This window comes from Macaca thibetana, chromosome 16 (assembly GCF_024542745.1).
Source record: "Macaca thibetana thibetana isolate TM-01 chromosome 16, ASM2454274v1, whole genome shotgun sequence".
Classification (NCBI taxonomy): Eukaryota; Metazoa; Chordata; class Mammalia; order Primates; family Cercopithecidae; genus Macaca; species Macaca thibetana.
In genome coordinates, this window is record NC_065593.1 from 51,681,969 (window position 1) to 51,709,669 (window position 27,701).

At 54.9% G+C, this 27,701-nt stretch overlaps 3 protein-coding genes across 3 annotated transcripts in view; 2 read left to right on the plus strand and 1 right to left on the minus strand.

Annotated features, from left to right (window-relative positions):
* Positions 1 to 1,683, minus strand: part of STAT5B (signal transducer and activator of transcription 5B) — an 88,915-nt gene extending 87,232 nt beyond the window's left edge. The window contains exon 1 of the mRNA XM_050762619.1: positions 1,472 to 1,683. The gene's annotated coding sequence lies outside the window, so the exon portion shown is untranslated. The remainder of the gene's footprint in view (positions 1 to 1,471) is intronic.
* The window catches only part of ATP6V0A1 (ATPase H+ transporting V0 subunit a1), a 360,020-nt gene that overhangs the window by 104,152 nt on the left and 228,167 nt on the right, over positions 1 to 27,701 (plus strand). The window lies entirely within an intron of this gene.
* Positions 1,231 to 27,097, plus strand: LOC126938428 (signal transducer and activator of transcription 5A). The gene is made up of 20 exons (XM_050762611.1): positions 1,231 to 1,320; positions 1,701 to 2,256; positions 3,039 to 3,176; positions 3,503 to 3,659; positions 5,588 to 5,677; positions 9,327 to 9,501; positions 14,672 to 14,802; positions 15,032 to 15,183; positions 15,618 to 15,773; positions 16,179 to 16,358; positions 19,254 to 19,341; positions 19,442 to 19,564; positions 20,516 to 20,608; positions 21,096 to 21,302; positions 22,559 to 22,653; positions 22,740 to 22,870; positions 23,326 to 23,481; positions 24,194 to 24,245; positions 24,551 to 24,658; positions 25,684 to 27,097. The coding sequence occupies exons 3-20, from the start codon at positions 3,049 to 3,051 to the stop codon at positions 25,844 to 25,846; spliced, it is 2,385 nt and encodes a 794-aa protein (XP_050618568.1). The 5' UTR covers positions 1,231 to 1,320; positions 1,701 to 2,256; positions 3,039 to 3,048; the 3' UTR covers positions 25,847 to 27,097.

Here is a 27,701-nt window from a genome sequence, read left to right on the forward strand (position 1 = left end):
GAGACTGTCAAACAAGGGCACAGCCACTGGGCACAGGGTCAGGGGGTGGGTGGCATAGGAGGGCTCTGAAAACACAGCCACACACCCTTTTAGGCCCATCCTTCCCGTTCTGTTCTCTGGCATCTCAGTGCTAGCTTTTTAGGACCTAGGACTACCCACACTAAAGCCAAGCCCAGCCCAACCAAGACAGATGTTTGGTGGGTAGGGCTGCCTGCTGGAGCAACAGGCCTCTGCAGGCCCTGGAGGAGGAGTCTAGAGAGGCGGCTGCCTGGAAGAGAGCAGGCAGGACCCCCTCTCTTAAGCAGGCACCCCCACCCCGTCAGGTGCCCAGATGTCAGTGCATGGCAAGGGTGGCCCTCTGCCCTCCAGACCTGGCCGAGAGGACTTGAAAACCTGAGGAATCTGCTCCCATCAACTGACTTCCACACCTGCCTGAAGGGAACTGCTGGAGGGCACAGGTGCCAAGTGGGACCCACCCAAATGTGGCAATGGGTTTGTATCCAGCCACCAACAGGCTGCATGACAGTGGCGAAGTCACTTCCCCCCTCTGGCCTTTGTTTTTCCACTTGTAAATCATCTTTATGGTCATTTCCAGCTGTGGCACTTGGCTTTCATTCCAGGTGACCCCCTAGCTCTGTGTCTGACCCTCCCCTGCCAAATCCATTGCTCAGAGTGGGAAAGGAGAGGAGAGGGGCTATACTTCCTCCTCCCTGGGGCCCCCTGCAGAGTATCTGGGAAGCAAGGCTTCCCTACATCCTCCATGCACCCCCTTAGAGTTTTCAATTCCTTTCCTCGTGATCCTGCCAACGAAGACACTGTGACCACACAGGGAAGGTGGGGAGAACCCAGACATTTTGGCTTCTGCAGCTTTAAAGTTCTTTTTTTTTCCTCTGAAGTTAAAAGAATGAAACCGGGAGAAGTAGTAAGGGGCAAGAAGGGAGAGTGGGAATGGAGAGAAAAGGGCAGCTCTGAGAAGCAGATGGGGAGGGAGGCAGATGAGATGCACCCGCCCCCCACCCCCAGCCCAGGACATGAAGTCTTGGCTCAGCTGTGCTGTGAGTGGGCAGCTGGGCTGGCCCCTCCTCTGGTGCTGCCAACCCGCTGCCAGGCAGAGGGGAGGCCCAGAGGAGAGGGAAGCTGGGCAAAGGGGATGGAAGGCGTCCAGCCCGACCTTACCAAACCCCTTGGGCCTCGTGGGAAGGGGCCCCTTGGAGAGGGGGACTGAGGCTGTAGACAGGATGTTCACTGCTGTGGCAAGGCCTGTAGGCAGTTTCGAAGTTGGGAGGACTCAAGACGGTCCCTTCCTGGACTTTTCTGAAGGTAGAACCAGCCTCATAAATAACTAGGCTGGGTGAACGGGGGCTTTAGCTAGTTTATGGATCACAGTCGGCTGGTGAGGTCACGCGCCCACTGTGTGGCCCTGGGTGGCCCTGGGCAAGCCCCTTCCCCTCTCTGGACTTCCACTTCTTACCTGCAAATTATGGAGAGGGGGAGGGCTGAAACACATGACTGCCAAGGTTCTTTCCAGTTCCTCCGTCAGGGTTGAGTTTAGATGGCGGGAGTAAAAGAAGGAGGGAGGTGCTGCGGTGGTGGGCTTCTCTAGAATCCCCAGTCCTTCCCCTCCCTACAGTTTTGCCTCTGAGGTCACAAAACCTGTGGCCCCCAAGACACACACCCCACACATTTGTTTTTTAATCTAGGGGCTCAAAAGATGACACTCGTCAGAGCTGGAAGGCATCGCCAATTGGTCCACCCTTCCCTCCTCCCTTTTTGCGGATGAGAAAACTGAGGCCCAGGTTTGGGATTTCCAGAGCCCGGGATTTCCCAGCGCCCCCTACCAACCACATTCCCCCGGCTATTCTGACCCGCCCCGGTTCCGGGACGCTCCCTCGGAGCCGCTGCCGAGGGCCGGCTGGGACTCCCGGGGGACCCCGCCGTCGGGGCAGCCCCCACGCCCGGCGCCGCCCCGCCTTACAGCCCGCCGGAACGGCAGCCGCTGTTGCGCACTCGCAGGGGAGCCGGCGACCAAGGGCGGAGGCAGGGAGGGAGCGAGCGGGGCTGGGAGGGGTGCTGGCGCGGGCTCGCGCGCTGTGTATGGTCTATCGCAGGCAGCTGACCTTTGAGGAGGAAATCGCTGCTCTCCGCTCCTTCCTGTAGTAACAGCCGCCGCTGCCGCCGCCGCAAGGAGCCCCGACCGGGAGCGAGAGCCGCGGGGCGCAGAGCCGGCGCGGCTGCCAGACGGCGCGGCCCCACCAGGTGGGTGGCCCGGTGGCGCGTCCTGGGCGGCGCGCGGAGAGGGGACACTCGACTGCCGCCCCGGCACCTCCGACACCCGGAGCCCGACGGCCGGGCGCAGCGCGGGGATCAGTCCCGGGCACCGCGAGGGAGTTGGCACAGCGCAGACAAGGGAGGAGAGACAGGGGTCGGGGATGAAGGGCGGTGGCCAGGGAGGGCGCTGTCCTGGCACGCATCGTAGAGGGAGCACTGTCGGGCTGGACCCGGGGAGACACTAGTGCACAACTGGGGGAGCAGCTGAAAAGGGGAGCACCCAAGTCCCCAGCCCTCTCTCCTGAACAGCCCCAGCCACGTGCCCGAAAAGCCCTAGCCTTCGAGTGGGAGCTGTCGGCGCTGGCCTAACTTTGGGTTGGAATATCTCCCCTTCCCAGAAACTGGGCCCGAGGCAGGCTGGGGGGATCCTTGCAGCCCTCTCCAGAGGGCCTGTGGGCCTCCCGCCTTCAAGTTTCTCTTTCATTTTCTAGCCGTACCCCCCACTGGGGAAGCTCCGGTGGGGCAAGGGGAGAGGAAGACGGGGAGGGCACTTACTTCTGCAGAGTACCTTCTCCTCCCCTTCAACGGGTTCCTCGTTGGAGGGGATGGGCTGCCCTCCATCTCTGTTCCCGAACAAGAAAGCTGTCTGTGGGAAGGGAGGGGCCTGGCCTGACCGTGGTCCAGGGATAGGTAGGCATGGCAGGGCCAGGGGCAGGCCCGGTTCCTTGGCCTCTGGAGAGGAGAGCACTTCAGCGCTCGGCTCGCCCTAGGTGAACGGCCATGGCAGGCTGGATCCAGGCCCAGCAGCTGCAGGGAGATGCGCTGCGCCAGATGCAGGTGCTGTACGGCCAGCACTTCCCCATCGAGGTCCGGCACTACTTGGCCCAGTGGATTGAGAGCCAGCCATGGTAGGCACGTCCCGCCCTGCCCCTCCTCAGAGGGTCCCTACCATCCAGGCCCTTTGGCCTCTAGTTCTACTTATGGTGGTTTGGTGTGACTCTGGTCCTGCCTGTCCTTCTCTGTGCGGAAGGGGTGGTGTCCCTGTGAAAGGGGAAGCCTGGGAGGACAGAGAATGGTTTTAGACTCGGATGTCTGTGGAGCTGCTGGGAACAAGTCTTGTGGGCCCTGGAGTGCCCTCGGTCATGAGCCTGGGGTCTCCACTTTATTCTGGGTCTCTGACCTCCTTGCCCAAGGAGGTGCCACAGTAGATTTTTCTCTCCTGCCCCGCCCCAAGGGATGCCATTGACTTGGACAATCCCCAGGACAGAGCCCAAGCCACCCAGCTCCTGGAGGGCCTGGTGCAGGAGCTGCAGAAGAAGGCGGAGCACCAGGTCGGGGAAGATGGGTTTTTACTGAAGATCAAGCTGGGGCACTACGCCACGCAGCTCCAGGTGGGTGTGGGCTCTGGGCCACCTACGGGGAGGCAGCATCATCTTGTTCCAGCATCAGAACCCCTGGGTTTTTTCCTGGCCTGGCCACTGACTCACCATGTGACCACAAACTTATTGGGAAGTTTTCTTTGATTTCCCCCACCCCCTCTTTCTAAATTAGACCTGTCAGATTTCTTTAGCATATTGCAAAGCAAGGGTGGGAGGTGTTCGTTGCCAACAGAGGGAGATGGGTGAACTGGCCTTGTGGAAGCAGCAGAAGGGATGGAGGGAGACTGAGTCAGGATTCCTGGGTTGGAGAAGGGAAGACCAGCACTCTAGAAATGAGGCAACCAGACCTCCCTCTTGGGCTTTTTTCAAGGTGAGAGAGGAGCTGTCCCAGAGACAAGAGCTGGACACAAGGGCTTTGAATTGAGGGTTTAGAAATAAGATGTAGCTTCTTCTTTACTTGAGGAGTAGGGGTGTGGAGGAAGAGAGGGAGTTTTTGTGGAAGCAGGAAAGGGGTGTGGGTAGTGATCACAGTCAAGCATTTATGGGAACTCACTGATGTTTCCTAGAGAGCCCTTCAATACAGACAGCGGGGTGCCAGGGAAATACAGGTTCATCCCAGAGGAGGGGAAAAACAGGAGAAACCTGAGGGGAACCAACATAGGAGGCCAGGGGCAGGGTGGTGGGAAGTACCTTGACCTTGGCATCAGATGTCCTGAGTCTGGAGTCATCTGCTTTCTCACTTGGTTGCATCTGGACAAGTACATAATGTCTCTCAGTATCAGTTTTCTCATCTGCGAAATGGGGATTATAGTTTCTGCTTATGTCCTAGGGTTTCCATGCTGTTAGTGCAGTGGTCCCCCACCACTTTTTGGCACCAGAGACCGGTTTCATGGAAGACAATTTTTCCATGGACCGGGATTGGGCAGGGAGGTGGTTTTGGGATGATTCAAGGGCATTACATTTATTGTGCACTTTATTTCTATTATTATTACATTGTATTATGTAATGAAATAATTATACAACTTACCACAATGTAGGATCAGTGGGAGCCCTGAGCTTTTCCTGCAACTAGACAGTCCCATCTGGGGGTGGTGGGAGACAGTGACAGATCATCAGGCATTAGATTCTCATAAGAAGTGCATAACCTAGATCCCTCGCACGCGCAGTTCACGATAGGGTTAGCATTCCTATGGGAATCCAGTGCCACTGCTGATCTGACAGGAAGCGGAGTTAAGGCTGTAATGCGAGCAATAGGGAGCAGCTGTAAATCAGATGAAGCGTCATTTGTTTGCTCACTGCCACTCACCTCCTGCTGTGTGGTCTAGTTCCTAACAGGCCACGGACCTGTACCAGTCCATGGCCCAGGGGTTGGGGACCCCTGTGTTAGAGTCAAAAGAGATGGTACATTGAAAGTGCTTCATAAGACCAGGCGCGGTGGCTCACGCCTGTAATCCCAGCACTTTGGGAGGCCGAGGCAGGTGGGCCACCTGAGGTCGGGAGTTCAGCCTGACCAATGTGGAGAAACCCCGCCTCTACTAAAATACAAAATTATCTGGCATGGTGGTGCATGCTTGTAATCCCAGCTACTTGGGAGGCTGAGGCAGGAGAATCGCTTGAACCCAGGAGGCAGAGGTTGCGGTGAACTGAGATCACGCCATTGCACCTTTAGCCTGGGCAACAAGAGCAAAACTCCGTCTCAAAAAAAAAAAAAAAAAGGGGAAAGTGCTTCATAAACTGTGGGTTTTTAATTCACTCCAAAGCAGATATGAAGATGTTGGAGGGGAAGATGAGGATGAGGAACAGAAAGATAGAGGTGTCTGGGAGGCTTTCTGGGAAAAGCTGAGGCAGAGGCTGAAGGAGAGGAAGGGCTGGGCATGGCATGGGACTGGCATGGCTGGAGCAGAGGTTGGCTGCTGGAGGCTGCTGTTGGATTCTTTCAGAACACGTATGACCGCTGCCCCATGGAGCTGGTCCGCTGCATCCGGCACATTCTGTACAATGAACAGAGGCTCGTCCGAGAAGCCAACAATGTGAGTGTCCCTTGGGGATGGGGAGGGGTGTTGAGAAGTCCTTCCATATGCCTTTCTCTCCAGAAACAACTGTGTTTCTAGAAAACAGCAGCACGAGGAGAGCACCAAGAAGATGAGGGACGTGGGCAAGTGTGAGAGGTGGCAGCATTGCACGCCAGGGTGGAGTGACCCCCTAGGTCCAGTCCCTGGCTCTACCACTTAACTAGCTGTGTGACTTGAGCAAGTTGCTTAATCTCTCTGAGCTTCTGTTCCTACTGTCTTTCTTTCTCTGTCTCTCTCTCTCTCTCTTTCTCTTTCTTTTTCTTTCTTTCTTTCTTTCTTTCTTTCTTTCTTTCTTTCGTTCGTTCGTTCGTTCGTTCGTTCTGCCTCTCTGTCTTTTTGACACAGAGTCTTGCTCTGTCACCCAGGCTGGATCTCGGCTCACTGCAAGCTCCGCCTTCCAGGTTCATGCCATTCTTCTGCCTCAGCCTCCCGAGTAGCTGGGGCTACAGGCGCCCACCACCATGCCCAGTTAATTTTTTGTATTGTTAGTAGAGATGGGGTTTCACTGTGTTAGCCAGGATGGTTTCGATCTCCTGACCTCGTGATCCACCCGCCTTGGCCTCCCAAAGTAGTGAGATTACAGGTGTGAGCCACTGTGCCCGGCCCCTACTGTTTTTTTTTCCCCTGAGACGGAGTCTTGCTCTGTTGCCTAGGCTGGAGTGCAGTGACACGATCTCTGCTCACTGCAACCTCCGCCTCCCAAGTTCAAGCAATTATCTTGCCTCAGCCTCCCGAGTAGCTGGGATTAGAGGTGCCCACCACCATGCCCAGCTAATTTTTTTTGTACTTTTAGTAGAGACAAGATTTCACCATGTTGGCCAGGCTGGCCTTGAACTCCTGACCTCGTGATCCACCCGCCTCAGCCTCCCAAAGTGCTGAGATTACAGGTGTAAGCCACCATGCCCAGCCTGTTCCTACTCTTGTAAAATGGAGATAGCAATCCTACCTATCCATGTCAGAAGAACTAACACAGGCAGGCTCAGAGAAGTGAGGCCCTGGGAGGGGTAACGGGGACGCATCTCCCCAGTTCTGAAATAATAAGAGCACTGGGCATCTACACGGACAATGGCACAGTGCTCTACTATCTGCAATAGAGCAAAAGGAATTTCACAACATGACGTAACAGTTAGAAATCTTAGAACAGTGACCAGAGCAAAGGTCATATTATTTATTTATTTATTTATTTATTTATTTATTTGTTTGTTTGTTTATTTTTGAGACTGAGTCTTACTCTATCATCCAGGCTGGAGAGCAGTGGTGTGATCTCGGCTCACTGCAACCTCCGCCCCTTGGGTTCAAGAGATTCTCATGCCTCAGTCTCCGGAGTAGTTAGGATTACAGGGACCCACCACCATGCCCTGCTACTTTTTGTATTTTTAGTAGAGACAGGGTTTCACCCTGTTGGCCAGGCTGGTCTCGAATTCCTGACTTCAAGTGATCCACCTGCCTCGGCCTCCAGAAGTGCTGGGATTACAGGCATGAGCCACTGTGCCCGGCCTATTATTTATTTATTGTTGTGGACACGATTTCAGGATTTACTCAGCAGACATTTACTGAGGTCTTACTGTACATCTGATGCTGGGCTATCATCAGAGAAACACATAAAGCCCTGGTTCCTGCCTGGAAGGAATTCTGGCAGCGATGGATTCTCTAGAGATGAGCTGAGTGCTTAGCGGGCCTACGTGGAAAAAGCACCCAACTCAGATCGGGGCAGGCTGGCAGGGGAGCGTCCTGAGGACAGGCATGTCTGAACTACAGTGGAGAAAGGCAGGAGAGGAGGGATGAATTTTCTAGTGAAAAGACAGCAGCTGTGAGAGCAGGAGGGCGTGAATCTTCTTATCACGTTGGAAGACTTGTAACTGGTCAGTGTAACTGGGGAGAAGGAACCAAGTGGGGGGTTGCCATGGATAAAAATAGATAGCGACACCCAGGCGCGGTGGCTCACGCCTGTAATCCCAGCACTTTGGGAGGCTGAGGCGGGCGGATCACCTGAGGTCAGAAGTTCAAGACCAGCCTGGCCAACATGGTGAAACCTGGTCTCTACTAAAAAATACAAAAATGAGCTAGGCATGGTGGCGGGCGCCTATAGTCCTAGCTACTTGGGAGGCTGAGGCAGGAGAATCGCTTGAACCCAGGAGGGGGATGTTGCAGTGAGCCAAGATTGCACCACTGCACTCCAGCCTGGGCAACAGAGCAAGACTCTGTTTCAAAAAAAAAAAAAGAGAGGGGTTAGAAACCAGGTCACAAAGGGTCTTCCAGCACAGACCCCATGTCCGTGACCTGTTGCCATCACAGAGCTACATGCAAACCTAAATATGACTTCAGCCTCACTGACAAATCCATGTCCACGGTGCTGGTGTTGTCATGGTCTGGCAGCTCATTCCTTCCTCCAGCCATAAAGCTGTTCCTGAACACTGCTGGTGTTCTAGGCCTTGTGGATTCTGTAGCACACAGGAAAGACAAGGTCCTAGCCCTTGGGAACCTCACAACCTTGTGCAGGGAGACAGACAGAAACACGTAAGCAAACACAAGAACAACACACTTTCAGACAGGAGCAGCATTACTGTGAATTGGCTCATCAGAGATGACCCCTCTGCAACGGTACCAGTTAAAGTGCTTTGCCTCAGGAGGATCTGATACCAGAATGTTCCAGACTGTTGGAACAATAAGTGCAAGGGCCCCAGGGCAGGAACATGCCTGTGTGTTCAAGGAGCAGACACAGAAAGCACACATTCCCAGGGAGCTGGAGATGGAGGTAGGCAGGGCTATGGCCAGCAGACACCATGGGAAGGGGTTTGGATTTTATTCTGAGAACAGTTCATTGGAAAGGCTCTGAGGACTTGGTCGCCTTCAGCCATGCGCTCCCTTCCTTTGTGACCTGGTTTCTACCCCACTCTCTCTATTTGTGTGTGTGTGTGTGTGTGTGTGTGTGTGTGTGTGTGAGAGAGAGACGGAGTCTCGCTGTGTTGCCCAGGCTGGAGTGCAGTGGTGCAATCTCGACTCACTGCAACCTCCCACTCCTGGGTTCAAGCGATTCTCCTGAATGTGCTGAAGGAATGGCTGGATCCAGGGAGAGCTTGTTGATGCCTCTCCCCTAACTTCATTTCGGGGTCTCCAGGATGCCTGTGAGAGGTTCGACCTCTTTCCTCTTCCTTTGATCACAAGGGGGTCTTAAGTGAGATGACGTGTGTTTACAGAGCCCTGTTCTTCCCTGTGTCCCTAGGATCTACTGCAGTCCACGGCATTGGGTCAGCAAATAAATGTAGAGCGAGGGGTCATCATCATTAGTGGGAAATCCCAGGTGACACCTGGGACGTGTTGAGTTCTAGTCCCTGGGAGGGAAATTAGATGGCCCCTGTTTGGATACTCTGGTGGAGGCAGCTGTGACATAGACATTTGTACTTTGAAGGTGCCGTTATCTGCTGTTATCTGCCAGGTCATCTGTTTCTCCTCCGTCTTTCCCTTTTCTATCCCAATTCTGGCAAATGACTCCTTCTGATGCAAATGACCCTCCCTTCTTGCCCTAGTTTGGGGTTTGGTGTCTGTAGTATTGGTGTTTCCTCCCATCCTCTTTTCCCCGAGTTATTTCCACTCCGTCTGTCTCCAGTGCAGTTCTCCGGCTGGGATCCTGGTTGACGCCATGTCCCAGAAACACCTTCAGATCAACCAGACATTTGAGGAGCTGCGACTGGTCACGCAGGACACAGAGAATGAGCTGAAGAAGCTGCAGCAGACTCAGGAGTACTTCATCATCCAGTACCAGGAGAGCCTGAGGATCCAAGGTGAGGCGCGGTGGAGGCACAGTGTGCATCCTGAGGGTGGGCGTGAGGAACATTCTATGGGCTCCTGGAGGGTAGGGCTTGGTCAGTGTCCATCTCCTCAGCACTTTGCCCAAAGCCTGGTAGAAGCAATGGCTCCCGGTGACTGAGCCCCTGCCGTGGGTCACACTTGGCACACATTATTTAATTCAACCCTTTCAACAATCCTATGAAGTGAACAGTTGTGTTATCCTTCCTTTGGTAAAAATGAGGTTCAAAGAGAACAAGTAACTTGGCCTAGGTTGTCTGTAAGTTACAGAACTGGATCTCAGCTAGAGATATATCGTAAAATTCCTATACTTTATTAACCAATATTCTCTCCTTAATGGTATATATTCTGTAAATATCTACATAAATAGGTAAATATGAACAGTGCTCCCTAACCAGAGGGAGGACTTGGATTGGAAGTCTTCTGGTTGAACCGGGCTGGGAGAAGTGGAACTTCCAGAGTGGGCCTTCTTGAGCCTCACGGATAGGATGTGGGCCTGGGAGAAGAGGTGACAGTAGAAAATTCTCGGGCCGGGCGCGGTGGCTCACGCCTGTAATCCCAGCGCTTTGGGAGGCCGAGGCGGGCGGATCACAAGGTCAGGAGATCGAGACCACGGTGAAACCCCGTCTCTACTAAAAATACAAAAAATTAGCCGGGCGCGGTTGTGGGCGCCTGTAGTCCCAGCTACTCGGGAGGCTGAGGCAGGAGAATGGCCGGAACCCGGGAGGCGGAGCTTGTAGTGAGCCGAGATCACGCCACTGCACTCCAGCCTGGGCGACAGAGCGAGACTCCGTCTCAAAAAAAAAAAAAAAAAAAAAAAAAAAAAAAAAAAAAAAGAAAATTCTCCTGTGTCCTAGGTCCATAGTTTGCCAATGGCTCCCATGATAAAGATATAGGGAAATAAAAAAATCAAATTAACTTGGAAGGAATTAACCCCAGGTACAATTTGAGGAGTCATGGGACGTGGTCCATCTATTAATATGTCCCATTCCAGACTGACCCCAGAAATGTACCACCCCTTCTTAGTGAGAACAAGGGGCATCAAACTGCTTTTTCCTTTACTCTTTTTAATCTGGTTTCTTAAGGTAGACCTTAAGTCATTGATTTTAGATCTTTCTTCTTTTCTTTTCTTTTTTTTTTTTTTTTTTTGAGACAGTCTTTTTTTTTTTTTTTTTTTGAGACGGAGTCTCGCTCTGTCACCCAGGCTGGAGTGCAGTGGCCGGATCTCAGCTCACTGCGAGCTCCGCCTCCCGGGTTCACGCCATTCTCCTGCCTCAGCCTCCCGAGTAGCTGGGACTACAGGCGCCTGCCACCTCGCCCGGCTAAGTTTTTGTATTTTTAGTAGAGACGGGGTTTCACTGTGTTAGCCAGGATGGTCTCGATCTCCTGACCTCGTGATCCGCCCGTCTCGGCCTCCCAAAGTGCTGGGATTACAGGCTTGAGCCACCGCGCCCGGCCTTTTTGAGACAGTCTTGCTCTGTCACCCAGGCTGGAGCACAGTGGCACGATTTCGGCTCACTGCAGCCTCTGCCTCCCAGGTTCAAGCAATTCTCATGCCTCAGTTTCCCAAGTAGCTGGGACTACAGGTGCAGGCCACCATGCCCGGCTAATTTTTTTAGAATTCTATTGTAACTATTTAAGCTCTCTTCCTAACCCTGCACTGTCAGTGCTTTTTGTATACTGAGACCAGCTCAGTGCCTGAATGTTGTAGCTATTATGTAAATACTTGCAGGATAATTCTAAATATTTATTTATTTATTTATTTATTAATTAATTATTGCCCACGCTGGAGTGCAGTGGCATGATCTCAGCTCACTGCGACCTCTGCCTCTCACGTTCAAACTCTTCTCATGCTTCACCCTCCTGAGTAACTAGGACTACAGACATGTACTACCACGCCTGGCTAATTTTTTTGTTGTTGTTGTTGTTTTTTTGTAGTTTTAGTAGATGTGGGGTTTTGCCATGTTGGCCAGGCTGGTCTCAACCTCTGGCCTCAAGCGATCTGCCCGCCTCAGCCTCCCAAAGTGCTAGGATTATAGGCATGAGCCACTGAGCCCAGCCAATACTGGCAGGATAATTCTTTTTTTTTTTTTTTTGAGACGGAGTCTCACTCAGTCGCCCAGGCTGGAGTGCAGTGGCGCGATCTGGGCTCACTGCAAGCTCCGCCTCCCGGGTTCATGCTATTCTCCTGCCTCAGCCTCCCAAGTAGCTGGGACTGCAGGCGCCCGCCGCCACGCCCAGCTAATCTTTTGCATTTTTTGTAGAGACGGGGTTTCACCGTGTTAGCCAGGATGGTCTTGATCTCCTGACCTCGTGATCCGCCCGCCTCGGCCTCACAAAGTGCTGGGATTACAGGCGTGAGCCACCGCGCCCAGCCCTGGCAGGATAATTCTAAGAGAACTTCCCCTCATCTGAATCTATCCCAGACTGACCCCAGAAGAAGGGCAGCTCCTTCTGAGAATGGAAACGGAAGATTTGGGGCTGTTATTCCTACCCAAGTCCTTAGACTGGCGACAGTATTTCTGATCCCGTGCCTGACTTTTCTGCTTCCTGTGTGTGGTGGTGGATTAGGTTTGGATCCATCATGCAGTGTCTTCTCAGTCCCATTTGTCAAGTTCACTCAGCAGAAACACAGACTGTTGATCCGCTTTTGCCAGGGAAGGCTCAGCTACCTCCAGTGGAGTAGGGAAATTGCTTCCTGTCTCCCTGGCCTCCTTCCCAAAAGCTTCTGCAAATTTCCAGGAGAGACCTAAGTGGGTCCCTTGCATAGGAAGGCTGGGCCCAGGTGTTGGGATCACCACCACCCTCCCTGTGGCTGGGCAGGATTCCCGAGGTAGCCGTGCAGACGCCTCGGATCTGTCCGTGCCTGGATGATCCTCTTCCTGCTCGATACCTGAGTGAGATTGGAGCCATATTTCTGAGTTCTAACTCTGGGCTGTTCGTGGCTACATAGAGTTGCTTTTGTCTGTCCCAGCTTGTGCATCCCATGGGGCAGGGCTGGGGTCAGGGTGACATGACCCTCAGGGGCCAGCCAGGAGCTCGACTGAGACATGCTGATGCATCTTCTGACTCAGCTCAAGCAAGGACGCTGGGCTGTTGAGAAGGAGATGGGAAGGGATTAATAGTCCCAGGGTGGTGGAGAGGGGCTGTTGTTGGGAGGGTGGGGTGGGTCTGCTAGTTGTGGCTGTAACTGTGGACATGTCTAGTTTCTTAGGCTGGGTTATTGATACACAGGTGCTCCTGTGTTCCATGTTCCCTGTGTCTTACCTATTTCATAATGGATACTTTTTGTTTTTTTTTTTTTTTGAGATGCAGTCTTGCTTCTCCTTGGCTGGAATGCAGTGGTGCTCTCGGCTCACTGCAACCTTTACCCCCCAGGTTCAAGCAATTCTCCTGCCTGGGCCTCCTAAGTAGTTGGGATTACAGGCATGTGCCACCATGCCCAGCTAATTTTTGTATTTTTAGTAGAGACAGGGTCTTGCCATGTTGGCCAGGCTGGTCTCGAACTCTTGACCTCAAGTGATCCGCCTGCCTCAGCCTCCCAAAGTGCTGGGATTACATGCTTGAGCCACCACACCTGGCCACATGATGGATACTTTTTTTTTTTGAGACAGTCTCGCTTGTGTCGCCCAGGCTGGAGTGCAGTGGCCCGATCTCAGCTCACTGCAAGCTCCACCTCCCGGGTTCACACCATTCTCCTGCCTCAGCCTCCCTAGTAGCTGGGGCTACAGGTGCCCGCCACCGCGCCCAGCTAATTTTTTGTATTTTTAGTAGAGACGGGGTTTCACCATGTTAGCCAGGATGGTCTCAATCTCCTGACCTCGTGATCTGCCCACCTCGGCCTCCCAAAGTGCTGGGATTACAGGCGTGAGCCACCGCTCCCGGCCCCATGATGGATACTTTTTTTTTTTTTTTTTTTTGAGACGGAGTCTTGCTCTGCCGCCCAGGCTGGGGTGCAGTGGCCGGATCTCAGCTCACTGCAAGCTCCGCCTCCCAGGTTTACGCCATTCTCCTGCCTCAGCCTCCCGAGTAGCTGGGACTACAGGCGCCCGCCACCTCGCCCGGCTAGTTTTTTGTATTTTTTAGTAGAGACGGGGTTTCACCGTGTTAGCCAGGATGGTCTCGATCTCCTGACCTCGTGATCCGCCCGTCTCGGCCTCCCAAAGTGCTGGGATTATAGGCTTGAGCCACCGCGCCCGGCCAATGGATACTTTTTAAAAGGTAGTGAGGCCTGACTTACTCCCTGTCCCACCATCGATGACTCCTCACAGATGGTGTGGAGAAAAGCCACCTCCCTCCGGCCTCCCTTTCCTGAGAGAATCTTGGTGGCTCTGCATCCCCAGTGGCCCTGGACGTGCTCTCCTCTGCTGTCTGTCTGTCTGTCTCCCCTGGTTGGTCGGCTGGGCTCACAGTGAGCCAACCTGGACAAACACGCTGGGCCCCTTCCGGCCCCTCGAGAATCTCATCCTCCCCTGAGGGGGGACTGCTGTGCTCAGGGACGAGACAGAGCGGCCGGGGCCGGGGGCCCCTGAGGAGGCCTTGCTGTGGGAGGGATGGGGCCGAGCAACTGCTTGTCTTGTCACCTCTTCTCTCTGTCCTGTTCCCCATTAACCAAGAAGGACGAACCTCACACAGAGCTCACCCATGCCAGGAAGCTGTCTGGCATCTTCCATGTCCTCATGTATTTAATCTTCAAGCGCCCCACTGAGGCAGGTGCCAAGAATCTCCCGTTTTACATGTGGAGAAGCCAAGGCACAGAAAGTGATTTGCCCAGGTTCACCCTGGGCACGGGCACACTTGCACCCCAGACAGCCTAGACCAATGCCGGGCTGTGAGAAGAGGGCTGGCAGCTCTGTGCGGCAGGTGGGCAGCAGACAGGCGGGCCTCTTCCCCAGCTGCCCCAGCACCCGTGTGCCCCCAGAGGGGACGCTCAGAGTCAGGAGGCCGGCGAGCAGGGCCCAGAGGCACCTCCTGAGGCGCCCATTCATCTTGGCCCCGCTGTCTGTCTGTCAGGAACTCCGACTTGCCCTTGATGCAGTATCTGAGCCTGGGAGGGTCTCGCTCCAGAACGGGTGAGTGCGCTTCCCTGGGCCTCCTGTTGGACACTGGGAGGTGACGGTCATGGTTTCCTATCCCTTCCTCTAGCTCAGTTTGGCCCGCTGGCCCAGCTGAGCCCCCAGGAGCGTCTGAGCCGGGAGACGGCCCTCCGGCAGAAGCAGGTGTCCCTGGAGGCGTGGCTGCAGCGCGAGGCACAGACGCTGCAGCAGTACCGCGTGGTGAGTGGGGTCCTGGCCTTCTCCTGGGCATGGGTGCCATGAAGTCAGTCTCTGGCGACCCAAGGGAGGGTTAGGACCCAGATGAGAGCAGAACCTGGGGAGGCAGGAAGCATTTTTTCCTGGGGGCCATGCGAGGCAGAGCAGCTCGGACCTGCCCTGCCATTTCCCAGCGAGGCCCCGCAGTGTTCTCTGGGAGGCCAGAAGGGGCTGCTGTCCTCCCTTCCCTCAGGAGCTGGCCGAGAAGCACCAGAAGACCCTGCAGCTGCTGCGGAAGCAGCAGACCATCATCCTAGATGACGAGCTGATCCAGTGGAAGCGGCGGCAGCAGCTGGCCGGGAACGGCGGGCCCCCCGAGGGCAGCCTGGACGTGCTACAGTCCTGGTAATGGTGTGGGGCGGCCAGAGGGCAGGGCAGGAGGGGCTGGTGGGGACCCTGGCTGCTTCTGCCTCCTGTGCTGGCTCCTGCAGCAGGCCCCCTCCATCCTGGGACAGCTCTTGTTTCTCCAGGGGGCCTGGTTCCTGAATCAGACTTTGGTCCCCCATCCTGTGCACCTCCCCCAGGAAGGGGGCTGCTGTCCTGGGGGTGGGAGAGAGCTCAGGGGTGTGGGGTGATGCTCGGGCTGTTTGGGCCTAGTCAGGGTCGCCCCTCCTGTGTACATTTCTAATTCTGGGAGGCAGGGAGCTCTGCTCTTCCCATGGGTGGGAGGTGTGGTGAAAGCACAGAGCCTTCCTGCGGGAGGGGGAGCTGTGTCTTGGGGCCTGGCGTCTGTGCGAAGAAGCCATTGTCCTCCTGTTGGCCTTGGGGCTTCCGTGCAGGTGTGAGAAGTTGGCCGAGATCATCTGGCAGAACCGGCAGCAGATCCGCAGGGCTGAGCACCTCTGCCAGCAGCTGCCCATCCCTGGCCCAGTGGAGAAGATGCTGGCTGAGGTCAACGCCACCATCACGGACATCATCTCAGCCCTGGTGACCAGGTGACTGCTGCCTGTTGGCCATGCCCAGGAGCTTGGGGCAGCTCCAGACTGCGTGTGGGGGGCCGCAGGTGCCTTCCAGACCAGCAGATTCGCTTTGTGCCTGTCATCCCTCCCCACTCCGTCTCCAGTTGCTGTGGCTGCTGGGTGCTGCCCTTGCCTGGTTTCTCCTGTGGACACTGCAAGAGATGCCCTTGGGCCGCAGCCCATGCCAGCTGCTGTGTTATGTCACTCCCCTCTCCATCCTTTCCCTGGACTCTCATGGCTTCCCCAGGAACAGAGGCTGTGTCCGTGCTTTTCACCTCCTGAGCCCCGCGGGAGGCAGACCCACCCCCACCACAGGAGGACTGAGAGCCCTTTCCCCTGCGCCAACCCCTCATCGTACGTCTGTCCCTGTGTCCCCTGCAGCACATTCATCATTGAGAAGCAGCCTCCTCAGGTCCTGAAGACCCAGACCAAGTTTGCAGCCACCGTGCGCCTGCTGGTGGGCGGGAAGCTGAACGTGCACATGAACCCGCCCCAGGTGAAGGCCACCATCATCAGTGAGCAGCAGGCCAAGTCTCTGCTCAAGAACGAGAACACACGCAAGTAATTGTGCCTCTCCCTTCCCCTGCCCAGACTTAGGTGTGGGGGACCTGCACCCCCTCTCTTTGTCCTTGCATCCAGCCATGTCTTGTCCCCTAGTTTACCATGTTGCCCAGGCTGGTCTCGAACTCCTGGACTCATGCAGTCTTCCCATCTCAGCCTCCCAAAGTGCTGCGTTGACAGGCGTGAGCCACCACGCCCAGCCGAGTATCAGTTCTTTACCCTGGGGATGGCGTGGCTGCCAGAGAGCTGAGGCTCACTGCCACTGCCCAGCATTGTGAGAGACTGTCATACCACTTTCTCCTGAAAGTGTGTTGCTTCACACCATTGTAAATTCAATCATGTCAAACCATCATTAAATCTGGACAGATGGTACACTGCCCTCCTCCTACTCAGAGACCATCCCGGTTCCTGCAACAAGCATGGTGCTAGGCTAGATGCGGTGGCTCACCCCTGTAATCCCCGCACTTTGGGAGGCCAAGGTGGGAGGATCACTTGAGCCCAAAAGTTTGAATTGGACAACACAGGGAGACCCTCATCTCTACAAAAAATTTTAAAATTAGCTGGGCATGGTGGTGCACGCACCTGTAGTCCCAGCTCTTCAGGAGGCTGAGGTGGTAGGATCGCTTGAGCCTGGGAATTTGATACTACAGTGAGGTATGATTGCGCCATGGCATTCTAGCCTGGGCAACAGAGTGAGACCCTGTCTCGAAAAAAATCACACCAAGTATGGTGTTGCAGCCGTGTTCTAGAACCTGTGCTACGCACCGAGGACGAAACTGTGATCCCAACAGAATTGGGCTGTCTCCTTGCTCAGCGCCTTGACCAGCAGAGCAGGCAACAGATGCTGGGAAATGCCTGATGGTGTAGCCATGTGGCAGGGGGACGTGTAGGGCACTGAGAAAGGGGGTCTTGATGCAGGAGTAAAGAAATGACAGTCTTAGGCTCCTGGTGGAATTAGAGGTAGCTAGTGATAGGGAGGGAAGTAGCAGAGAGAGGACTTTCAGGCAGAGCCCATGTGCCGCGTCCTGAGGGAAGAGTACAGAGAGGCTGTGTGTGGCAGAGTGGGGAGGTAGTGTCCAGTGTCAGGGCAGGCCACCCACAACATATGCAGAGGGTGAATGAATGAGTGAGTGAATGAGTGATGTGGAAGACATGGCCCCATCCCCTGTCATCCAGTTAAAAATGTTTACTGAGGCTGGGCGAGGTGACTCACGCCTATAATCCCAGCACTTTGGGAAGTGGAGGCGGGTAGATCACTTGAGGCCTGGAGTTCGAGACCAGCCTGGCCAACATGGTGAACCCTGTCTCTACTAAAATACAAAAATTAGCCGGGCTTGGTGACATACACCTGTAGCTCCAGCTACTTGGACCTCTAGTCCCAACTACCAACTACTCTGAGGCAAGAAAATCACTTGAACCCAGGAGGCAGAGGTGGCAGTGAGCCAAGATTGTGCCACTGCACTCCAGCCTGAGCGACAAAGCGAGGCTCTGTTTCAAAAAAAGAAGGCCGGGCACAGTGGCTCATGCCTGTAATTCCAGCACTTTGGGAGGCCGAGGCGGGCGGATCATGAGGTCAGGAGTTCATAACCTGCCTGACCAACATGGTGAAACCCCGTCTCTACTAAAAATATAAAAATTAGCCCGGCGTGGTGGTGGACGCCTGTAATCCTAGCTACTTGGGAGGCTGAGGTAGGAGAATTGCTCGAACCCAGGAAGTGGAGGTTGCAGTGAGCCAAGATCGTACCATTGCACTCCAGCCTGGGCAACAAGAGCAAGACTCTGTCTCAAAACAAAACAAAAAAACAAAAACAAAAAAACTTTACTGATTTCCTACCATGTGATCTGGGGTGAAGATGAAGACAAATGATCTCACTGCCTTTGAGCTTGCACTGCAGCTGGGGAGACTGATGAAAATACACTTTAAAAGATCAGGCAGGGCCAACCCAATGACAGACAGTGGAAAAGAAGTTAAGACAGAGCAATCTAGGCTGGGCGCGGTGGCTCACGCCTGTAATCCCAGCACTTTGGGAGGCCAAGGTGGGAGGATCATTTGAGGTCAGGAGTTCGAAACCAGCATGGGTAACATGGCAAAACCCAATCTCAACTAAAAATACAAAAATTAGCCAGGTGTGGTTGCACGTGCCTGTAATCCCAGCTATTTGGGAGGCTGAGGCAGTAGAATCACTTGAACCTGGGAGGTGGAGGTTGCAGTGAGCCGAGATTGCACCATTGCACTCCAGCCCGGGCAAAAAGAGCAAAGCTCTGTCTCCAAAAAGAGAAGAAAGAGCAATCTGCTAGCATTGGAGATGTGTTAAAGGCGGGGGTGAGGGAAGGTCAGCCTGGTAAGCTTCACCAGATAAGTGGTCCAGGAAGGCCTTTCTGGGGAGCTATCTGGGCTGAGACCTGAAGGAGGAGAAGGCTAAGAGTGGTTGGGGTGACAGGAAGAGCAAGGGCCAATGTCCAAGCCTGGCATGTTCAGCAGACAGCCAGGGCCAATGGGGCTTGCGTGTCCTGAGTGAGGGGAGAGGAGTTCAGTGAGGCCAGGGAGGTGGGTAGGTGTTAAACATAAGGATACTCATAGACTGTGGTTGTGGTTTTTATCTTAAGTGCATTAGAAGCTACTGGAAGTCCCCAAAGCCCCTCACATCAATCTTTGTATCTGAGGAATTTCTAATAATAGATCCAGACCTCACCATTGGAGACCTTGCCTTGGGTGCTGGGCACCAGGTTGATGGAGAAGTCAACCCAGAAAGATGCCAAGAAACACTCTTAGGGGATGGGGGCAGGGGCTTTTGGCAGGGCTGAACTGAGTGAAGACCCCAGCCCAAGGTGTGGACAGGACCATGCTCCTGGCCTGGGGCCTGTGTAGAGCTGGGACTCCCCTCTCCATTGCAGCGAGTGCAGTGGTGAGATCCTGAACAACTGCTGCGTGATGGAGTACCACCAAGCCACGGGCACCCTCAGCGCCCACTTCAGGAACATGGTGAGGACAGGGCCCACCCTCAGAGGGCAGATCTGCCCAGAGCCGAGTCCTTGTAAGCAGCCGCAGTCTCCCTGTTCCCCTGTCACCTCCCACCCTGCAGTCACTGAAGAGGATCAAGCGTGCTGACCGGCGGGGTGCAGAGTCCGTGACAGAGGAGAAGTTCACAGTCTTGTTTGAGTCTCAGTTCAGTGTTGGCAGCAATGAGCTTGTGTTCCAAGTGAAGGTGAGGCCCCCAGCCCTCCTGCCCCAACTGCTGCAGTTCACCCAGGAGGTGGAGGGGCCTGCCTTGGGACTCCTGGCTGCATTGCCACCGGACAGCCTGCTTTGACTCTGTGGGTACCTGTTTGCTAGGTTATAATCTGGGACTAACCCAGACAATTTAGGCAATGGCCTAAGAAGAATTGGTTGTAGTTTTTGTTTGTTTGCTTGTGCCTACGTTTTGTTGGGAGGGGTTTGTGTTTGGAACTGTGGGTGAGGAAAGTGGGTTGGGACCAGGTGTGGTGGCTCTCACCTGTAATTCCAGCATTTTGGGAGGCAGAAGAGGGAGGATTGCTTGAGTCCAGGAGTTCAAGATTAGCCTGGGCAGCATAGTGAGAACCTGTATCTACAAAAAAAAAAAAAGTCAGGCATGGTGGCATGCACCTATAGTCCCAGCTATTCTGGAGGCTGAGGCAGGAGGATCACTTGAGCCCAGGAGGTCAAGGCTGCAGTGAGCTGTGATTGCACCATTGCCCTCCAGTCTGGATGACAGAGCGACACCCTGTCTCGAGAAAAAATAAAGTGGATTGCGGCCACACGTGGTGGCTCATGCCTGTAATCCCAGCACTTTGGGATGCCAAGGCAGGTGGATCACCTGAGGTCGGGGGTTTAAGACCAGCCAGACCAACGTGGAAAAACCCTGTCTGTACTAAAGATACAAAATTAGCCAGGTGTGGTGACGCATGCCTGTAATCCCAGCTACATGAGAAGCTGAGGCAGGAGAATCGCTTGAACCTGGGAGGCAGAGGTTGTGGTGAGCCGAGACTGCACCATTGTACTCCAGCCTGGGCAACAAGAGTGAAACAATGGATTAAAAAAAAAAAAAAGCATTAAAAAAAAAGATGGAGCACATTGCTTAAGCAGAGGGCACATGGTGGTCACGCCCCATCAACTTGGGTTCCTCTGACTCCTGTAGACTCTCTCTCTACCTGTGGTCGTCATCGTCCATGGCAGCCAGGACCACAATGCCACGGCCACCGTGCTGTGGGACAACGCCTTTGCTGAGCCGGTGAGTCCCCGTGGGAGCCCTACCCCAGCCCCCCCACCCCCCGGGCCCTAGGACTTGCCTGGGGTCAGCCCCACCCCAGGGCCAGCCCAGAGGTGAGGTGAGGCCAGAAGGGCTGGGGTGCTGGGCGCCTGCCTTTGGCCATGGCCTTGGTACTCTGTCTGGGTTCCAGGTTCCTGGACTGGGGTCTGTGAGGTCTATGAGTTTGGTCTTTGGATCCTGGTCTGGGATCCTCCTTTGGCAGATGGCTTGGGTCCTTGCTGTCTGTCCTCTGTGCCCCCACCCCCTGCATCAGCTTTCTTCCCTGCAGGCTGGGGTTGCAGCGCAAGCTAGTGTATAAAAGCCACCGCATTTCTTACCCTTGCATTTGTGTCACCTTTCTGGATCTGTCTCAGTCTCCGCTGTCTCTTAGTGTCTGTGTATCTCGTGTGTGTGTGAACATTTCCAACTCCCTTAATCTACCTTTTCCCCTCTCTTCTCTCCCTCTCAGGGCAGGGTGCCATTTGCCGTGCCTGACAAAGTGCTGTGGCCACAGCTGTGTGAGGCGCTCAACATGAAATTCAAGGCCGAAGTGCAGAGCAACCGGGGCCTGACCAAGGAGAACCTTGTGTTCCTGGCGCAGAAACTCTTCAACAACAGCAGCAGCCACCTGGAGGACTACAGCGGCCTGTCCGTGTCCTGGTCCCAGTTCAACAGGGTAGGGGCCCGGCCACCAGCCGTCCACCAGGGCCTACGGGGGTCTGTCGCTCCTCTGCCTCACAGGTTACTGCCTGGTCTAGCACCCCACTCTCCACCCCCAACTACCCTCTCCTACAACCAGGAGAGATGGGGGCCCCTAGCCTCAGGAAATGCAGGCAGGGGCTATAGGAATTGTGCTCAGTGATGAAGCCAGAGTGAGATGACGGAGGGCCCCAGGGCTGGGAGTCGGGATCCTTGGGTTCTGGGCCTAGATGTGTTTGCTAATTTTCTCTTTTTTTTTTCACAGACAGAGTCTCACTCTGTCACCCAGGCTGGAGTGCTTACTGCAACCTCTGCCTTCTGGATTCAAGTGATTCTTGTGCCTCAGCCTCCTGAGTAGCTGGAATTATAGGCGTCCACCACTATGCTGGGCTAATTTTTGTATTTTTAGTAGAGACGGGGTTTCACCATGTTGGCCAGACTGGTCTCGAACTCCTGACCTCAGGTGATCCGCCCACCTTGGCCTCCCAAAGTGCTGGGATTACAGGCGTGAGCCACCACGCCTATGGCTCTGGCCCTGCTTCTGCCTCTTTCCTCACTAATTTTTGAAGACCCATCCATTCTCTGTGCCTCAGTTTCCCCACCTATAAAATGAGGGGATGACTTTGGAGGCCCCATCCAGCCTGGATTATTTTCTTTTCTTTTTTTTTTTTTTTTTTTTTTGAGATGAGTCTCGCTCTGTCACCCAGGCTGGAGTGCGGCGGCTGGATCTCAGCTCACTGCAAGCTCTGCCTCCCGGGTTCACGCCATTCTCCTGCCTCAGCCTCCAGAGTAGCTGGGACTACAGGTGCCCGCCACCTCGCCTGGCTAGTTTTTTTTTTTTTTTTTTTGTATTTTTTTAGTAGAGACGAGGTTTCACCGTGTTAGCCAGGATGGTCGTGATCTCCTGACCTCGTGATCCACCCGTCTCAGCCTCCCAAAGTGGTGGGATTACAGGCTTGAGCCACCGCGCCCGGGCAGCCTGGAGTATTTTCTACACCTCTTACTCCCACCCTTGGGCTAGTCTTGGACCCTAGTGTCTTAGAAGCAAGTTTCCTCTCTGGGTCCCTAGGGTACAAGTTGGGGGCTGTGTCACTTTATGGTCTGCTGGAGTGTGGTGGCAAGCAGGGGTGAAGAACTGGGAGAGGGCTGGGTGGGAGCAGGAGGGCCCTGACTTTTGTGGGCTACCTGTGACCTGGGGCACCAGCCCTGACTCGGGGGTTCCTGGGCCCTCAGGAGAACTTGCCGGGCTGGAACTACACCTTCTGGCAGTGGTTTGACGGGGTGATGGAGGTGTTGAAGAAGCACCACAAGCCCCACTGGAATGATGGGTAAGGAACGGGGGCCACAGGGTCAGTGGGCACAGAGGGACTGTGGCTGTGGCCCAGTGGTGACGCTCAATGCTCCATGCACCCAGGGCCATTCTAGGTTTTGTGAATAAGCAACAGGCCCACGACCTGCTCATCAACAAGCCCGATGGGACCTTCTTGTTGCGCTTTAGTGACTCAGAAATTGGGGGTATCACCATTGCCTGGAAGTTTGACTCCCGTGAGTGCCCGCTTTGCCCACACTCCAGCCCCAAGGCCCAGTCTCCTGTTCCCTTGCCCCCTCCCCCCGCCCTCCGCATCGGGCTTGTGTCCTTAGAAGGTACCCAGTGGGAAGCTTAGTATGAGAGGGCTGTGGCTTGGAAATTCCCTTTCTATCGTTTTCCATTCTGGAGAACCTGAAGTCCCCAGCCCCATAGACTCCAGGACGGTTGGGCGAGTTCTCCTGCAGCTTCAGCTCTCCCCGCTCTGCCACAACCCAGCCTTGTTGGTATCTGCTCATCTGGTTTGCTGAGTAGAACATCCTGCATCGGCTTTCTTCCCTACAGGCTGGGGTTGCAGCGCAAGCTCGTATATAAAAGCCCATATTTCTCTTGCAAGCCTGCCTTAAAGCCCCACAACCTTGGTCCTCCTCCTGCTTGCTGGTGGATTATGAGAATGAGGTTGTTCTTTTCACAGCGGAACGCAACCTGTGGAACCTGAAACCATTCACCACACGGGATTTCTCCATCAGGTCCCTGGCTGACCGGCTGGGGGACCTGAGCTATCTCATCTATGTGTTTCCTGACCGCCCCAAGGATGAGGTCTTCTCCAAGTACTACACTCCAGTGCTGGGTGGGTACTGCCCCAGGACCCTGCCGGCTGACTCCCCCGGGCTCTTCCCCAGCCCATAGACAAAGCCTTGGGCTGCGCCGTGGGGACTCCCCAGGAGGAGCCCAGGGGCCATGTCCCCTGTGGGTTTTGGCCCATGGGGTGACGGAGAGGACTTCAGGGCTCACAAACGAGAGGGAACGACAAACCTGTCCCAGCTGTCTTCTCTGCAAAGTGAAAGCTGCATGGATTCTCACTTCTGCACACTCCGAGGAAAGGGTGGCAGTGCTGTAGGGAGTGGCCGGGATCATTCGAGCCCACAGATAGTGCTCTGCTCCCCACCTCACCAGCTGCTGTCTCCACACCCTGCTCACAAACCTTCCCCCGAGTGGAGTGCAGGCAGCAAAAGGGAGAAGTCTCTTTTCTTCCAGCTGCCCCAAATCCATTGGTTGGGTTTGCTTGTTCATTCTCTTTCTTTGACGGGTGGGGGCAGGGAGAGGGAAAGCAAATGGCCAGAAAAGGAACCAGGAGAAGGGATGGGATTCAAGCCAGGGGTCTCAGTGACCCTCAGGCAGGATTCATCAGCTGGTGTTTACTGGGGGCCCTTGGGAACGCTCATCCCAGCTGAGACCACAAGGTGATGTGGGCAGGAGGGAGACTGCATGGGGCATGGACTTCTACCCCACTTGGGAGTTCCCAGAGACTTTGGTTCTCACTGCGGTTCTCCCCTTGGCAGCTAAAGCTGTTGATGGATACGTGAAGCCACAGATCAAGCAAGTGGTCCCTGAGTAAGTGGCCAGGTGGCTCTGGCCCTCCTTCTACCTCTTTCCTCCTTCCCCAGACCCTGCCTCCCACCCTGATCCTGGGCCCAGCTTTCTGCTCCCCCAGGAAACCTGTCTCAGCCCTGGGGAGGGACCTGGGCTTGGTCACGCTGTGCCAGTACCCGAGTGCCCACTCCTGTAGCTGGAGCTCCAGGGCCAAGTGGGCACTTTGTCCTTCTGCACCCCGAGAAAGACAAACATGCCCCTCGGTCCCCTCCCCGTCAGCTGCCCCGGCCTCCCTGGCGGCTGAAGCTGTTCTCTTCCTTCTGCAGGTTTGTGAACGCATCTGCAGATGCCGGGAGCGGCAGCGCCACGTACATGGACCAGGCCCCCTCCCCCGCTGTGTGCCCCCAGGCTCACTATAACATGTACCCACAGAAGTAGGTGGCGTTCTCATGGGGGTCCGCAGGGGAAGAACTGGGGGCTTGGCCCCAGGCTGGACCCCTGGAGGGCTGGTGGGCAAAGGAATCCAGAGCTCTGGTTAAGCCCCGGTCCAGGAGGAGTGAGATCAGCCAGGAAGACGGAGCATTTTGAAGCTAGACATAGCAGGGTCCAGTCCTCACTCTAGTACCAACTGTGCAATCTTGGGAAAATGATTGAGCCTCTCTGAAGCTCAAGTTTCCTTACGTGTAAAACGGAGGCAAGAATGCTTGCCTCATGAGAACAGGAGGAGCATTAAAATGAGACACTGTGGGTGAAGCATTTCCACAGGGAGGGGCTTGGAAGGGCTTGATACAGGGTAGCTATGAATGGGGTGGTTGTTCTTAAGAGTCTGGTGGGAACAAGGTAGAGAATTAATTCCCTTCCTCACTGTGGATGGCCAGGGCTGGATGTCTGGGAGGTACCACGTTCCAGTGGGACCACTGAAGATCCCAGGTTCCAATCCGGAGTCCATCACCTCCCAGCCAGGTGGCCCAGAGCAAGCTTCCTGACATGGCCTTGTTTCCTCGTCTATAAAATGGGGTCAATACCCACTCTCCAGGTGGCTGTAAACATTGAAGTCATGTGCTCAGTAGGCTCAGCCGTTCTAGGTGCTCAGTGAAAAGGCTCAGCCGTTCTAGGTGCTCAGTGAACGGGGCGGTGCCTACCACGCAGCTGAGCATAATTGCAGGTGGGCAGAGCCCACTGTGTCAGTCACCTGGTTTTACAGATGAGGACAGGGAGAGGGGAAATGAATTCCCTAAGATTATTCAGTGAGTTAGCAAGAGATGGGAAGAGAGTGGGGGTCTGCAGAAGCCAGTGGGCTGACTGCTACCCAGCTCAGGGTGGGGTGGGGGCATCCAGCCAGAACTGGTCCTGTTCTCATGAGACGAGTTTGAGTGGAGAGCAGGCTGGAGGCTGTCCCCAGGGAGCCTGAGGCTGTGAGAAATGCCAGCTCCCTCTGACATCCCCCTCTCTTTACCAGCCCTGACCCTGTCCTTGACCAGGATGGAGAATTCGACCTGGATGAGACCATGGATGTGGCCAGGCACGTGGAGGAACTCTTACGCCGACCGATGGACAGTCTTGACTCCCGCCTCTCGCCCCCTGCCGGTCTTTTCACCTCTGCCAGAGGCTCCCTCTCATGAATGTCTGAATCCCACGCTTCTTTTTGGAAACAATATTCAATGTGAAGCGTTCGTGTTGTGAGCTTAGTATGGCTGTGTACACCGACACCTTTGCAGGCATGCATGTGCGTGTGTGTGTCCTTGTGCATGAGCTACGCCTGCCTCCCCTGTGCAGTCCTGGGATGTAGCTGCAGCAGTGGTGGCCTCTTTTCAGATCATGGCATCCAAGAGCGCGCCGAGTCCGTCTCTGTCGTGGTAGACACTGAGCCTCTGTCACTGCAGGCACTCAGTGCAGTCAAACCTATTCCTTCTGTGCCCTTCATCTGCTCAGCAGCTATTTGAATGAGATGATTCAGAAGGGGAGGGGAGACGGGTAACGTTTCTAAGCTTAAGTTTCACTCCGGAGTGAGAAGCTTTGCCCTCCTAAGACACGGGGTGGGGGGGTGCGTGTGCGTGTGTGCGCGTGTGTGTGTCTATGTAAATGCATCTGTCCTCATGTGTTGATGTAACCGATTCATCTCAGGAAGGAGGCTGGGGTTCATTTTTGAGTAGTATTTTATACTTGAGTAAATGTGGACTCCAGACTCTCTGTGAACCCTCGGAGAGCGCGTCTGGGCCTGGCCATGTCCTTAGCACAGCAGGGCCGCTGGTTTGAGTGAGGGTTTCTGAGCTGCTCTGAATTAGTCCTTGCTTGGCTGCTTGGCCTTGGGCTTCATTCAAGTCTATGATGCTGTTGCCCACGTTCCGCGGGATATATATTCTCTCCCCTCCTTGAGGCCCCAGCCTTCTTACCTTGCCTCTCTGTTCGTAACTTTGTCTATGAAGAGGAAGAAAAGATTGGGTCTAGGATATATGGTGGGTGGACAGGGGCCCCGGGACTTGGAGGGTTGGTCCTCTTGCCTCCTGGAAAAAAAAAAAACTGCAGTGAAAGACAAGCTGCAAATAGCCATGTGCTGCGTGTCTGTGGAATCTGGAGTGAGGGGTAAAAGCTGATTTGGTTTGACTCCGCTGGGAGGTGGGGCCAGGAGCAGGCCTTGCGATGTTGCGTAACTGGCTGTGATCTGGGAAGGCCTTGCTCCCAACCACACACGCTCCTCCCTCTGAGGCTGTAGGACTCGCAGTCAGGGGCAGCTGACCATGGAAGATTGGGAGCCCAAGGTTTAAACTTCTCTAAAGGGAGGTGGAAATGAGAAGAGGGATTCTTTTGTACTTTGTACAAAGACTACACATTTGTGTAAACAGTGTTTTGGAATAAAATATTTTTTTCATAAATTTGCTGCTATGGCTCCTGGTTGGGGCGTTGGTGGCCTCCCTGGGTGATGGGAACCCCTGGAGCTGGGTTGTTCTGTTCCTTCCCCCGTGCATGCCTGACGCTGTCATTTTTAGTCTTAAATTTTAACTCTGCCCGCTTTGCTGTGGTTTTCAGGGTGCTGGCCACCCCTGGAATACTGTCAATGCTTCTCAGAGGGGTAAGGGGCCAGTTTAAGGGGCACAGATTCCCTAAAATGCAGGGGACTCGAGGTTTGGGGAAAAGATGGAGATGGGCACGGGCACGGGTGGGCAGAACTCTGACCCAGGCCTCTCCTTAGCAGCTGCTGCTCCCAGGAGCCTCGAAGCTGGCGGCTGAGGGCCCGGGGCCAAGATACTTCTCAACCCTCCAGGCCAGGGGCAGTCCCAGAGCCACAACGTCCCATCCTCCTCCTTCCCAGAGACCAGCAGGTGGCACCACGCGGCTGCGCTGTTTTCAGCTGGCTGCCGGCGACTGTGTGAGGCGGGGGTGCAGGAGGGGGACTGGCTCGCCCCGGCTGGACCCCCGCGCCGCTGGCTGCGGCCAGTCTCTGCTGTCGCTGGGGCCCTTGGGCGCAGGAACACGCAC